At 40.2% G+C, this 14,998-nt stretch overlaps 1 protein-coding gene and 1 long non-coding RNA gene across 2 annotated transcripts; one reads left to right on the plus strand and one right to left on the minus strand.

Annotated features, from left to right (window-relative positions):
• The first annotated feature begins 5,069 nt into the window (after positions 1–5,069).
• On the plus strand, positions 5,070–8,646 carry mstnb (myostatin b). Its single transcript, XM_043248251.1, has 3 exons — positions 5,070–5,536; positions 6,164–6,534; positions 7,328–8,646. Exons 1-3 carry the CDS (start codon positions 5,071–5,073, stop codon positions 7,706–7,708), a joined length of 1,218 nt encoding a protein of 405 aa, XP_043104186.1. The 5' UTR covers position 5,070; the 3' UTR covers positions 7,709–8,646.
• On the minus strand, positions 6,541–13,209 carry LOC122351289. The gene is made up of 4 exons (XR_006251727.1): positions 13,067–13,209; positions 11,947–11,988; positions 9,093–9,188; positions 6,541–7,085 (listed from the first exon to the last, which is right to left on the minus strand). It is a non-coding gene; the product is annotated as an uncharacterized LOC122351289 (long non-coding RNA).
• Between the last annotated feature and the right edge of the window lie 1,789 nt (positions 13,210–14,998).

The raw sequence follows: 14,998 nt of genomic DNA on the forward strand, positions 1-14,998 counted from the left end.
ATTTCAGTTCTCCTAGCAAGGGGTTCGGCAGTCTGGTAGCGCTAAGTTTGTGTTTTGTTTTGTTTTGTTTTTTTTTATAACAATTTGGCCTTGAAGAATTGCATATTTAAGCTGCACAGAAGACCATCTTCTATTAACAAAATTGTTCAGTGGCTTAATGCGCAAAGTTTGGGAATCCTGTTCTGTATTTTCTCATCGCATCATAAGGATGCAGGGTGATTTAAGATCTTTTGTAATCTTTACATTTAAGAATATATGTATCATGTACAAACAACAGCTAGCCGTAGTGACCACAAGGTTGTCTGTACCAGGAAGTAATGTTTAGAAGTTTAGCAGTGAAGTAATGTACACTTACTGATCCCAAGAAGCCAACACTAGAGAAACCGTGACCCCTGAGTGGATGTTCTCTAAATGTGGTCACTTTTACCATTCTTAAATGTATTTTCACAGGCAAAACCTGTCATAGGAATCCATGTGATTAGGAATTTTGCACAAAAGACTGATTTGAAAGTCATTGCTACACTGCTACCAATGGACCTTTTTTGCCAATAAAATTTCACTAATATGACCGAGACCAATGGATGGATAGAAAATAGAAATAAGGTACTGTCTGATGTGCTGAGCCACATGAACATGAAAATACTAAAGCCAAAAAGATGGAGTCTATACTAAACCATGGTTGGGATGATTGTGGCCTTTGGACAACTGCAGAGACTTTAATTAAAAGACTGAGCTTTGAGGGTAAACAAGAGACAGTCTTGTGGTTTAACAGCTCCATGGCCCTTTAAGAAAACAGGCCTCTAAATTAGACAATGTGTAAAAACAAAAAAACGGTTGAATATTTCACATGAATCCTTATGGGTATAAAAAGAACAACTTTCCAAAATGGCGTGATCCTCTACTGGCCTAAATTAGTTCATCTGAAAGCTCTTCTTTAAATAAAGGAGAGCCAGACCAATCCAATCTTACTCCACCCAGCTGAAACGTTATGGCACATCACACTCAATGTAGGGGATGTCACTGTACCGGCTGTCTACCTCAGCCCATTGCTGTACTGCCCGGGCCACAATTTCCTCTGAGAGTCTTTGGGCATAGTCCAGCAGCACCGGATTGACCCGTAGTGGGTCTTCCACTGAGCTGATCTCTGAGAAAACTAGAACTGCTTTCTCTCCTTGCTTTCCTGGCTTGCCATCCACTTTCTCCGATGAGCTGGAGTTCTGAGTGGGGTCGCGGTGCTTGGATTTCATGCATCCCATGATATAAATAATGTAGCATTGGTTTGAAAGCAGTGAGGGGAAGAGATGCAAAGATGGCGTGATACCAAGGTTATATTCCCTTGGTTGGCTGTTTATAGGGTTTCGTGATGTACGGATAAGAAGCTAGGATGAGGACATATTTCTGTGCAAAGTGTAGTTGAGACACTCCAGATGGTCTGCCATGATGTATAGCATTCTCATGGCCACCTCACACTTGCCCTGTGTGAAGAAGACGATTGGTTATTGTGAGTTATTGCTTGTCTTTGCCTGGCTAAATATATATTTTCATGATGACTATTTTTCAGCGTCTTGGCAACCTTGTCCGTGACACCACAATGGCTACATCTTCACAGGAATGAGGATTTCCTTATGAGGCAGTATGAAGAAAAAATAACTGCATGTGCTTTAATGGGCTAAAGCCAGTAGTAGGCTATAAGTCAACTAGATATGGCATTTATTAGGGAGGGCAAGGACGTTACATGCCCTGAAAGTGTTCAATTATATAAAGCGGTTCATTGAGGTTTTTCTATTTATAAGCGTAATTCATTTTATTTTTATCCCAGTTCATAAAGCATGGTTTATAAGCTAAATATAATTTGCATTTACATGTAACAACATTCCAGATCTACTTCCAGATTTTTTTTTGTATTATTATTAGTAGTAGTTGTATTCACGTATTAATGAAATACTTTAAATTAACTCGTATGTAAATCAAAGGCGTATATCAAACACGCATGTGATATTTTATAACCCGCAAAATTTAAATCTGCTTTTAGCTTTTTCCATTTGGTTCAGGCTAAAATGCTCTTTCATTATCTCTCGGCTCATTCCGAATCGGATTCAGTGCTTTGGACTCGAGAACCGCTCGGACTGATTCAGTTCGATTTTTGAACGCATCGTTCACACTAATCATTCAAATGATTCGATTCGAAAAGAACGATTCGTTCGCGATTCAGGCGTCGCTTTCGATATCTGTATCGTTCTGCCTCATGAAACGCTGTTCCTGCGGACAGCTAATAACTAACAGACGACTTCCCATAGCGAAAGCCGGTGGCTGCACAGATGCACACATCCATAATGTCTCATTTGAGAACAAAAGTATGTTAGTGTTGCGGTTTCTAAATCTACACGCTCTTTTAGGCGCGAAGACACTATATATATAGTCTATATTTTATAGCAGTAATATTATTACTCTTCGCCTGATACGCAAACCCGTTTACATCGTGCACAGCAACCAAAGACAACCGACAGTCTCTGTCTGGAAATCTGAAGTGATCAACAGTTTAATAACATCATGATATATCGTACCGTGGTTGCGATGCAATGTTACAGCCAGGGAGAATCTGATTAAAATTTCAGTTCTGTCGTTTTTCCGAGTAATTTCCATCCTCGTATTTGTGTCAAGAAAGCCTCAAGGTCAAGGCAAAATGTTATTCCCGATTTTACAAAATGCACGATGATCTGTTTTATAACGTAAAGCTAAAAGTGCAGATTCCGGTGCGGGTACATACCTATTCGGATTGCAGGCTGCGAGCGTCAATTTTTATGGATATGAAAATCGAAGAAATCATTTAATCCAAATCGGAATGCGTTATTTAAACTGGCATAAATCCACAGCATTAACAGGCAGGAGCTTCCTCCTGTACCCCGGTCTCGGTTACTCCACAGGAGAATGAGAAAGCATGTTGGTGAACTTGCTCTTGTAGGGTAAGTCGGGTCAGGATTCGGCATGTGCGTCCGGAGTCCACATATAACGAGGATGATAACGTTTCGGTTTCATTCCAATGGCTCAAAAGCGCATTAACCCGTGTTTTTGCATTTCTCCCCGTCAGTTCGACACGGCCACCTATATGACTGAATTGGAAATTCGTCCCGTTTCTATTCAAGGGCACACATAGTGCATGCTACCCTTGCCTAAACATTTGTTTGTAAACTGGGTAAAATAGGTTACTGCAACACGCAGACACAGGTTGCGCCTCCGTGCGTTTTTTAATGCAATGCCGCCACCTAGTGGAAGGACTGGTATCACTCATACTGCGGGTAAACGTTTCTAACAGAGGGGTTCCCAAACCTTTTCATAACGGGACACCTTAAAGAGGTATAATCCATCTCACTACGAGAAGATTAACTGCATTTGTCATATACAGAGTGAAAAATTATTTTCATACATAGTGATTCAATATTTAATTCTGTGACTAAATTGGTCAATTTCAGTCTTTACGCTTACCAAAAAATGTTAGTTGAGTTTTACGGGGTTTTTTTTCCAAGACTAACACTAGCAAAAGTCACGTTCGCTTGCTTAGTATTTTATTACAGATTTGCATTTTTATAAGTATACAGCAATCCTACAGCCAATGGTTTTAGGAAGCGCTATGTTTAACTGTATTAGGAGTGCATTTTTACAAACAAAATAACGGTTCGCACTCTACGAGTTACGCTACACTGAAAACCATCAAACAAACAATGATTTCAGCCCATCTTCAGATCATTGTATATTATGTTAAGCATTATCCTAAATCCATTAGAACGTAATCGATAAAGATTTCTTGTCAGCGTAGACATTGCGCTTAGAATCTTCGATTCTTCCCTTTTTATCTTCACATTATTAAATTGAAGCAAAGATATGAGCGATATTAAGTGAGGGATAATGCCTTGTCATCAGCTCATTATAGCAAAATGTTCCCGTACTCCAAACAGAGCCTGGTGTGGCCTTGAAAGTGTTTATTTTGCAGTAATGACCGGATGACTGCACATTATCCTGCTTATACGACTACTTGCCAAATAAATAAATGGACATGAAATATTGATTTCTGTTGAAATGATATTATGCGAGAATGAAAAATGCATAGTGCGAGGAAAATCGGTTGCCATGCACAACAGTTCTACACTTTAGCTATAATCGATTGGCCAATCGGAATAAAGTGTTCCTAATAAAGAACTTGTTTTCTATCCATAATTCAATGCAATTATCATTTCTAATGTGTACTAGAAGTTGCATGTTTTTTATTAATATGACATTTCTATGTTTACCATCCTTATATGTATTTTCTTGCGATTAACTGCAAAAATACAGATATTTGAGATCAGGGACATACCTCACCTGCGTTATACAAGTTGTGCCACAAGATGGCGCTACGTATCTAACCCACAGGTCCGAAAAAATAAAAGAAACTGCAGCTTTGAGAGACTGTCCAATAAATACGATGAATTGTGCTTATTCGGTTTCTTACGTTTAAAACTTTACATGCGTCGTGAAACTGCACTGACGAAAGCTACGTGAATGTCATCCAAACAGCTCTTTTTCAAATACTACCACATAAAAATAGGACACAAGGAAAATGAATGCCACAAAAGACGGGGCTTAAAATGACAAGCAAGTTATTCACGATATAAATGAACATTTCAAAGCTGCCAAAAGCGCTTTATTACCCAAGATGCTGTTTAAGAAGTGCAGAAAATAATGTTTTTTTATATTACCATACGCTGTAAATATTTTCGTTTTTTATGATTTCATATGCATATCGCATGTATTGCATTACGGGTCGCATGCGTTTGGGTAATGAGCAGCCTAGATGCACGCACTGAAACGTTGCGAGAAATGTGCGCGTTTTTAATATGCATGTGCATAATTTGTATTCAAGTTCGGCTAATTCCTCCACAAGTCCACTAAGATGTGTCATGCCTCTTTAAGAACTGCGAAAGAAGTCCAGCTCTGTCCATTAGGTTTATTGTTGCCAGCTCAGCCAATCATTGAATCTTACGACACAATAGAGTGGCCAAAGTTGCGGTATAAAAAGCCTTGCCGAATTTAAGCATGACATCTACTTGTCCGGTGCGTGGTGAGGTTCATTTCCATAGCATATCAGATCAAACATCGCAAACATCCTTTAGCACGCTTTGGAACATGCATTTTACACAGGTTTTAATTTCTCTAAGTGTATTAATTGCATGCGGTTCAGTGGGTCATGGAGATATAACGGCGCACCAGCAGCCTTCCACAGCCACGGAGGAAAGCGAGCAGTGTTCCACATGTGAGTTCAGACAACACAGCAAGCTGATGAGACTGCATGCCATCAAGTCCCAAATTCTTAGCAAACTCCGACTCAAACAGGCTCCAAATATTAGCCGGGACGTGGTCAAGCAGCTGTTACCCAAAGCACCGCCTTTGCAACAACTTCTGGATCAGTACGATGTTCTGGGGGATGACAGTAAGGATGGAGCTATGGAAGAGGATGATGAACATGCCACCACAGAGACCATCATGACCATGGCCACAGAGCGTAAGGATCGTCTATTTCAAAGATTCGTTCAAGTAGACGTATGTAACAATGGACAAAAAAAAAATAGAGTAGATACTTGGAGAGTTCCTTTTACGCAGTCTTTGCGTTCAAGCCGTCTGCGCTCACAAGACGGCTGTTGTGAATTAAACGCACAGTTAATGGAAAGATAATTCTCGTTTGCCGTTTTTTAAAGCTTTGTGTGGCTCCTTTATCAGCCTTGTTAAGCGATTTTACGCGCGCTGAACATGGAAGCGCAGCAAAGCGCACCAGCGTCGCACAGAAGAAAATGTTTTCTTCACCACACGTGACATTTACAAACTGTAGTTGAAACTGGCTAATTTCTTAGACCTATTTTTTTTAGGTAAAATGTGCATTATCTTATAGACATTATCCATGTATACATGTTTCCATCCGCAATGGCCTTTATATATATATATAAATAAAGATATATAGTCAATACATGTTTACAAATGTCTGCAATTTATTCTATTTTGTGGGCGTAGTCGCCGTTATTCTTTAAAACTTCTTTTTTTAATCAGTGCGCCACTTCATGAACCGCTGTTACAACAAAACTGTCACTGATAACCAGCAGACCCCGTATAATCGTCTTTACTCTTTTTTTTCCAGCTGACCCCATCGTTCAAGTAGATCGGAAACCGAAGTGTTGTTTTTTCTCCTTCAGTCCGAAGATCCAAGCGAACCGGATCGTGAGAGCACAGCTCTGGGTTCATCTTAGACCGGCAGAAGAAGCGACCACCGTCTTCTTACAGATATCACGGCTGATGCCCGTCACGGACGGAGGAAGGCACATACGAATACGATCCCTGAAGATCGACGTGAATGCAGGAGTGACGTCTTGGCAGAGTATAGACGTAAAACAGGTGCTCACGGTGTGGTTAAGACAACCGGAGACCAACTGGGGCATTGAGATAAACGCGTATGACGCGAAGGGAAACGACTTGGCCGTCACCTCAGCTGAGCCTGGAGAGGATGGTCTGGTGAGTTGCGCTGTTAACGAATATGCGTTTTTCTTAAAACCCCAAAAAACATCCGCTTTTGCGCAGAGCTTTGCCTTGCGAATGACGCTGTTGAGAAATGATTTAGATGGTTTTATTTAAAAACTCATTTGTAAATAATCACCTCTCAAAAACCAGAAGCGAAAATGTAAAATGCTTATTTATTGCATGCGTCGGAGCGCCCAACGACGTTACACGTTTAGTTAACAGTGCTGTCACTAATGTTTTTAGTGAATCAAAAACATTCATCGCGATCAATGTAGTTCGATTCGACAACGAATAACTCTTACGAACGGTTCTTTTTAGTGATTTAACGTGACTCATTGAATCTCAAGTTACCTTAGCCACATTTAACTAGAAACGAACAAAAATGTTAACGCTTATGAAACATAAAAGTAATTAGCTTAAATTAGAACTTTTATATAAATACAATATAGAGTGTGTGAGAAGTTATTAAAAAAAATCACATTTTTGTCTGTATATTGATTCTGCTGGCATCCCAAATGATCTCGTGATTTGCTGGGTGGTGGTAACTGCAATAAGAAATGAAAAAAAAAATCGTTAATGGCTCCATTAAGCAATGAATCGTTATGTGGAATTGGAATCCTTAAGTTCATTCCCTTCCATAATCATATCTGCATTGTCTAGCTGTAGCATTGATTAATGGTTGGACAAAGCTACTTCACGGTCAGAACAGGAGTTGGCAAGGGCCGTCAGATAGGAAAGTATCAACAGTAAACTGAAACACTGGCTCTCTGGTTTCTTTCACTCCCAGCTCCCCTTCATGGAGGTGAAAATCTCAGAGGGCCCAAAGCGAATCCGGAGGGACTCTGGCCTGGACTGCGACGAGAATTCGTCAGAGTCTCGATGCTGCAGGTACCCTCTCACTGTGGACTTCGAGGACTTTGGCTGGGACTGGATTATTGCTCCAAAACGCTACAAGGCGAATTACTGTTCGGGAGAATGCGACTACATGCACCTGCAGAAATATCCCCACACCCATCTGGTGAACAAGGCCAATCCGCGAGGCACCGCAGGGCCCTGCTGCACCCCCACCAAGATGTCTCCCATCAACATGCTCTACTTCAACGGCAAAGAGCAGATCATCTATGGCAAGATCCCCTCAATGGTAGTAGACCGCTGTGGCTGCTCGTGAACCAGTGCCCAGACAGGACTCGATCCGTCTCGCAGACCCGGACATCTGATCACACCATCCACCATCCATTATCAGTGCTTTCCGCAAGACACTGTGCAATAGAAGGACGCTCACTCACTCTCTGGGCACCGCTTCATTTGACTATATTGTTTTGTCATTTTCCTCTAAATCAGTATCTCTGCCACAGGAGTCCAATGTTACATGGATGTACTAAAGGAATGTCATAAACTGGCTGGACTTGGGAATGGACACTTTTGAAATGGACGACATTCTCTGCTTTATTTCATGTTTTCACCTTGTCAGAATACTCTCATTAGGATACGCAGACAACATTGTATTATGCAACCACTCCAAAATACAATCATTTAGATCTTTGCTGTAACAGCTGAGCTTGTTTAAGAAGAGTATCCAAGAGAAACAGAGAGGGACTCTTGAACATTGAACAGAGCTTGAATACAGTTATCTGAAGCAAACTTCCACATACACTGCAATAAACACACCGATCAAATTGTTAATCGTAGCTTTCGTCCACTACTCATCTGTCAAACAGCCCTACACACTTGAAGTATTATTGAGATCGGCATTAAGGGACAGAAGGACTTGAAGCAAAGGCGCTGTGAATGCGGTTTATACATTAAAATGTGTTCGAGACAGAGACATCGGAACTGTAAGAATGAATGTTAATATCACGCTAACACTCTGTCTTCAAACCACACAGTTTGCACTATGGCAGACCAATAGAAAGAATTGGTTGCTAAAAATGTTGTAAAAACTGATTTTGATATGTTTGCTAATTGTATTGTATACTTGCCATTGTTTCCATTAACAGTTGCCTTTTTTAACCACGGTTAGTACATGTATATGAACACGAAATAGCAAAAAAGTGTACAATATAAATCTATGTATCTGTTCAAACAAATAAAGGTGCTTGCTTTATATGTTCAACTCTGTTATTTCAAACCCCTAAAAAAAAAGGGTTCAAATGGAATTGAGTTTTGAATATTTGGAAACATGCAGTTCTGGACTTGAACGATTTCATTCGAGCAATGAAAACCATTTGATAAAATGGATTTATGCTCAAACCGAGCCATATTGGATGCGGTTAGCAAGTTTAAAGGGGAAGTCATGTCTTTTTCTAAGCAAAGGTGAACGCAGGGTATCATCCAAACTGCCACGAGGTTCCTTTTGGGTTGAATTTACTATCATTTGACTTTTTCATTAGTTTTTCCCGTAATGGCACCGAGCGGTGTTACATAAACCCAAATTAACAAATCTCCCTTCTGAATAGTTCAGCGCGAACATGCAGCAGAGTTTTCTAAAAGGACTTGTGCAGAAATGTTTTGACAGCATGGCTAATTAGACCAAGGCTTATTGGAGCCCTTACTTCCGTCCAGAAGAGGGCGAACTCAGCACTGCCGAGATCTGCTTCCTTTCCTGCTGTGAGTTGGACAGATGCCATGGAAACCAGGTGGGAACTGCTCTGAAATGAACAGAGGGTTGTGGGAGATTAAAAGTCCCTAAGCAATAACATTTCTTTCCACGTTCGGGTTGAGATAACGCGCCGTGGATTCAAGATCGTTTGCCACATACAATTACACGTGGGTTCTGAAAAGCCCAAACACCTCACTTGAAACCATCGATAAGCGTTTTAACATCTGAATGTGCACCGATAATCAGGTGCATCCCTTCGTAACTCATCCCGTTCTACATGCAGGAGCGTTCGTGCTATGAATCACGCTCGGCAGAAGCATGATTGATTTGTTTTCTTGTGCATCTGACTTGCAGCACCGTCCTTTGTGCCAGGTAACGGCAAGTGTATGATAAACAGGAACAGTAATGGTTTCCCCGACTTGTTATATCTGTCACAAGGGAAACGTTTTCCTTGTCTCCGTGGCTTGCCGGTTGCCAGCACATTCCCAGGTTGACAGAAGAGGAAGTGACTGTGAGAAAATGGGAAGGCAGCGTGGCTCCTCGAGGGACAGGAGACTCCGGGGGGAAACACATAGCTCATCTCAGTCACCAGGATTCCCCATATCCGCACAAGCTGCAGGGGAGCCGGGTAGAGCTGCATTTGCTCGAACAGGAGGGAAGCACCGTGTATAAGGAGGAAGAGGGACAGCTGCCAGGTGTGGTCAAACATCTGCATCTTCACACTAACGTGCGCAGTCTCTGGAGCAGCTGGGGAAACGCTTGCTCTTGAGTGATGAGTTGAAGGTACGTGCTGCCATGAGGCATCAGATCGAATATTGATGGCCAGGTTGCAGACAGGTGACAGGTGACGCATGTTGTGCTTTTGTTGTCTCACCTGGTCTGTTACTGCTCTAAACATGAGCTTTTCTATTACCTGTCTGCCAATTTTTCATCTTAAGTTGACAGATGTCATTGAGATTTTGAACAAGTATTCTAAATTATTTTAAATTTAGATTCTAAATATGGAAAAACGTCTTAGAAATATATATTATACACTTACACATATAATTTAAGTTAAAAAAAAAAAATAATAATAATTAAAATTTTGGGGGAGTAAAGTTAGTTTATTTTGTATAAATTAATGTTTTTATTTATCAAGGGTTTTATTTAAAATAAATGGGTAGTTGTAATATCAATTTGTCACATGGTGTGACAGCAAAAATGTAAAAAACCCTCTTAACATCGAAGATAAACCTCTCTCATGCTATTTGTAAGAATGAAGATACATTTTCTCATGTTATTTGTATGTTAAGATGTTTTTCTACATTTTTGCTATAATCACACCTTAGTACACAGTCCGTTTTGTATTTGCCAACAATCCAAATGCTGGAGGTGAATCACATTAGAATGATTTAATTTAATTAATTAAACTTTTTGTATTTTTGATCAAATAAATGCAGCCTTGTTGAGCACAATAGGCAAAAAGACTTTTGAAAGATCCTGTAAATGAAATTCAATGCATACGATGATTTCTTTATCATTTAAAGAATCATTAAAACGGATGCTTCTTGAAAGTCTTCATCTAAATCTGCTTTACTATTGTAATATATTTAACCCAGCTGAATTTGATCAGTCTTCAATAGACTACATCACAGAAAGCCAAATGCTTAGGTTTGAATAAAAAACACGCAAATATTCATTAAACATAATACTCAGTGACAATTAATATCCGTCCACTGGCCCGAAACTCTCTGAGATCTCACAGAGCCAAGCTCTTGCTGCACTGAGCTCTTCTAATTCAGCCAACAATCAGGACCACTCAACAGGCACAACCCAAAGTACTTTTAATTTAATGATTAATCTAACATTTTGCAATGCAATAATCACCTCAGTTTCCAAGGGACGTGCGATTCAGTTGCACTGAACTTGTGCTCTCGTATGAAGAAAGCAATGAAAAGCAATAAAAGACATGAGCCTCGGGCAGATGGGCGCAGATGTGCAGCCACTGACGGCTGGTTGTCAGCGCCCCTGATGGATTTATCCAGCGCATCCACACTGGGCCCTGCCTTCAACACCACTTGTTTTTTCACTTAGCTGAGAAATCGACATCCGTCTCTCCCGAAACTCTATTGACCCTTGTGGAATCAACATTTGATTAATTACATCGTAAAGCTTCCGGACGTCGAGGACGGGAATGTGTCCTGTTTTAGCAATGTGTAACTCAAGATCACATTTGGGCTGGAATGAGTCATTCAGCAAGTTTTGTCCATAAGTCTAAGTTCATTTACAAGGCACCCTAATGACTGAAGTGGAAAAGGTCTGTGGCAGTAAACCATATGCCCCCAGGAGACCAATGACTGACAGTGATGGAGGATAGATGCTCCTCTGAGGAGACTGAGATGTCTGGATCATTTGGAAAAAGGAAACATGTCCCCTCCAGTGTCATCACAACGCCTGTCAGACAGCTGGATATGCAGGAATCTGAGGTGTCTTGTCATATGGAGAAACAGTTTTGCTTTGTTTTGCAATCAAGGCAATAAGGTTTGTATCACGAGTTGTTCAGACAAAATACTGCCTGTTGAAATATTGTCTGTAATTTGTTATACAGAAATCTATCTCATCTGATTTCTATATATTGGTCATTATACGTGTCAATTAAATGTTGTTAATGTAACAAAAACCTGTTCATAACCATCTCCTTGATCTGTCTGTTTCACCCGATTTCTGTCAGTCGGTGTCATTCAATGCACAGGTAACCCCAACAATCATTCAGAACACCTGACACTAGCCAGCAGCGTGCTATATTTACTTAGTAAGCATGAGCCTACCTTGTTCTCGTGGATTCTTCACAATCTCTTTGACAGTTAGACCTGTAAGACACAAATCAGACTATGATTTCCAAAATTTAAACCATTGAAAACACCAACTACACACAGTTCAGATAGTGAACATGCAAATGTAACCCCCATTCCAGCACACAGAGTACATCTAATGCTTAAATCTAAGTCTCTCTAAGGACAACATGAAAACCACAGTCGGTCATTGTAAAGTGGATGCTGCCAAGTACCACAAGCCTCATAGCGAGAGCATTAAAGTGGATGGTAAGTATCCATCAATGCAAGGCAGCAGCAAGGCCGCACATTTAAAAGAGTGCATCACCTATTGAGATAACCATATGGTGACACACTTGGTAGTAGTAAAGAATACAGTAAAATGGGTCATTATAACTCCAGATAGAGCTACATTTAATATTAAAAAGGCTAAACAAACGGTGATTTTAGCTTTCAAGCAGAATGACAATATCTGCCCAGGCCTCACGGACATCTGTCTTCTGAGCCACAATGTTTCTTAACCTTCGACCCCTGTTGCAGAGGCACTGGAATGGCATTTGGCACACTCTCTGACCACAATGTGCAGTCCATCTCATGCCAGACCCTCCTACAGCACTCTCCTTCTACCAGTGCCAGCTGCTCTCTCTTTAATTAATGATTGCCATTTGATGGCTAATTGTATATATTATGAATTTACAGCACGTTTTGCTGATTTGCACGTATCAGAAACTTTTGGATAAAAATTGCATCTCAATATGACTGTTAATTCAACACACTAATACAGTTGGATTATGTATTTAAAAAAAATAAATAAATAACACCAAAAGGGATTATTCCTACCACTTAAGCAAATCCATAACCCGAGCAAGTCCATGATCAGAACAGCTCCAGCTTCTAATAAACGCTAGTCAATGCGAATCATCTTAGTCTAGTAATACACCTGCCTCAAAAGTCAACTTTCTTGAAGACGTTGTAAGGAGGGAGAAAAAACACATTTCTGGACATTTGTAAACTAAAAAAAAAGACAGTACTTCCGAGTTTGTCGATGTAACGTTAACAACACAAAGGAGACCTAGCGCGCAAATGTTATGATTTACACGTATACGTGCTCACTCACTTGTTTGCTTCTTATGTACAACTTTCTTGAATGCGTTGAAAAAAAAACATTTTCTTGTGATAAAAATGAACAAACTTCGAATTTGTCCACGCCGCGGGCACACGCGAAAACTTCGCGGTTACGTCCTTACGCATAACGTTAATTCTGCGCGCGCACGTACTCGTTTGCGTGGCTCTTGTTTCTAGAAGACATTGCGCGCGAGTCGAAAACGTTTGTTGTGATGTACAAGAACGTGATAAAAAATGACAGTACATTTTTGTATGTAGATATAAATTACTTGGAAAATAATAATTAATCGTGATTAATCACAGACAAACCGACATGGATAGATAGATAGATGGATAGATATACTATTATTATCGGATAGATATACTAAGTATTGTCTTTGCGGCTAATGGCCACTTAATTTTTCTAACTAATTTGATGTTGTTTTACAGAGCTACAGTCTCCAAGACATTTGCTTTACCAAAAACATTTAGCCTTTTTTCCACCCTCCGAATTTTGTTGGCTTGCATATCCATGTAAAGTAAATGGCCTAATGGTAAAGCTGGGCCGGTGCAGATTTCACTGCACCCAGGAGCCTCAGAATCCAATAAAATGTTATTCTCTCCCCAATATTTGACAAAAAGCATAATTGCCCTGCCGTGTACACTTATAAAAAGACTAGACTAAAATAATCACGTAAAATAAAATTAAATGTTTTGTATATACCAGTTGGCGTGCTACACCACATATATACCGACTCTAATGAGCTCACATGTGCTGAACCTGAGCGCAGGGCCCACGTGGCAGTGAATCTGATCATGCAATGGCACTGCAACTCGATAGCACGTCTTATGATAATATTGTATTTAACATAGGGAAAGGTCAAACCACAGCACACGTTTTAGTTTTCACGGCCCTGTGCTGCGACTTCAGCACTCGCTCTCGCATAGCCGCAGGGTGCAAATTCTAAAAGCAGGGGAGAGGTGAGGCAGCACTCAGGGGCCTCATTTCTCTCTGACCCTTGTTTGAGACTTCCATTAAAGCTGGGGATATGCGTGCCTGCTCTCTTGAAACAGCCAGGACAGCAGATCGAATCACTTCAAATATGAATATCAGACTGATTAGTCTGGATTAACCAATAATCATCTTAAGAGCATGCGAATACTCAGTTAAAAGGGTCACGCTTGATTCACTTTATCAGCTGACATCGTTATTAGGCCAAAAACGGTTTCCTTCAGAATACTACAGATGCAACAGGTTTGCATATTGCTCTGTGTTGTGAAAAAGCGAACCCGTCAGATCACGTGGGTTATTTTGATGGTACTCTGTACCTTATGCTCCCCGCTTGCGCCCCTCTCTGGCTTTGCATACAGTAACTTTGTACGCTAATCAGGTCCAAAATGAAACGACACATGCTACGTGCATCTACTCCAAGCTATTTTTAGTTCTGTGATGAAGATTGAGAAAGGCCAGAGAAAGGAACCCAGCACCACACCCACCTGTTTTAATTTAGCAAACGGAAACACGTCGTAGTGCATGACTGAGCAGAATTTTCATGGGACAATGCGTAGGCCACAAGAAATAACGTCATGTGCATAATCTTGTGCTGCCTCAATATGTCAAATCCAAAGGGGCCTGTAAAATAATAATGATAAAAAAACTGCTATAGATTTACAGAAAATCTTCAATATACCGTATAAAGTCTAATATTTGATACTCTGAATTGTCAACATGATCAAAACTTTGCTGAAAAACCTGTTGTAGATGGCATCTGATAATTCATGCATTTTTTATAACTGCAAAAAATGTTCATCTTTTCAGGTTGTGGTACACAATATATTTTTCAGATTTTTATAAGGTAAACATAATAATGATTATCTATTCATTAGATTTAGATTTTAAATTTTTTGTTCATTTTATTGTTTTGCATTATATGATTATATGGTT

This window comes from Puntigrus tetrazona, chromosome 9, assembly GCF_018831695.1.
Source record: "Puntigrus tetrazona isolate hp1 chromosome 9, ASM1883169v1, whole genome shotgun sequence".
Classification (NCBI taxonomy): domain Eukaryota; kingdom Metazoa; phylum Chordata; class Actinopteri; order Cypriniformes; family Cyprinidae; genus Puntigrus; species Puntigrus tetrazona.

Coding starts and splice junctions, on each gene's coding strand:
- mstnb (XM_043248251.1), top strand. CDS start 5,071: ATGACATCTACTTGTCCGGTGCGTGGTGAGGTTCATTTCCATAGCATA. Junction 5,537..6,163: donor CATGACCATGGCCACAGAGC/GTAAGGATCGTC, acceptor TTTTTTTTCCAG/CTGACCCCATCGTTCAAGTA. Junction 6,535..7,327: donor AGCCTGGAGAGGATGGTCTG/GTGAGTTGCGCT, acceptor TTTCACTCCCAG/CTCCCCTTCATGGAGGTGAA.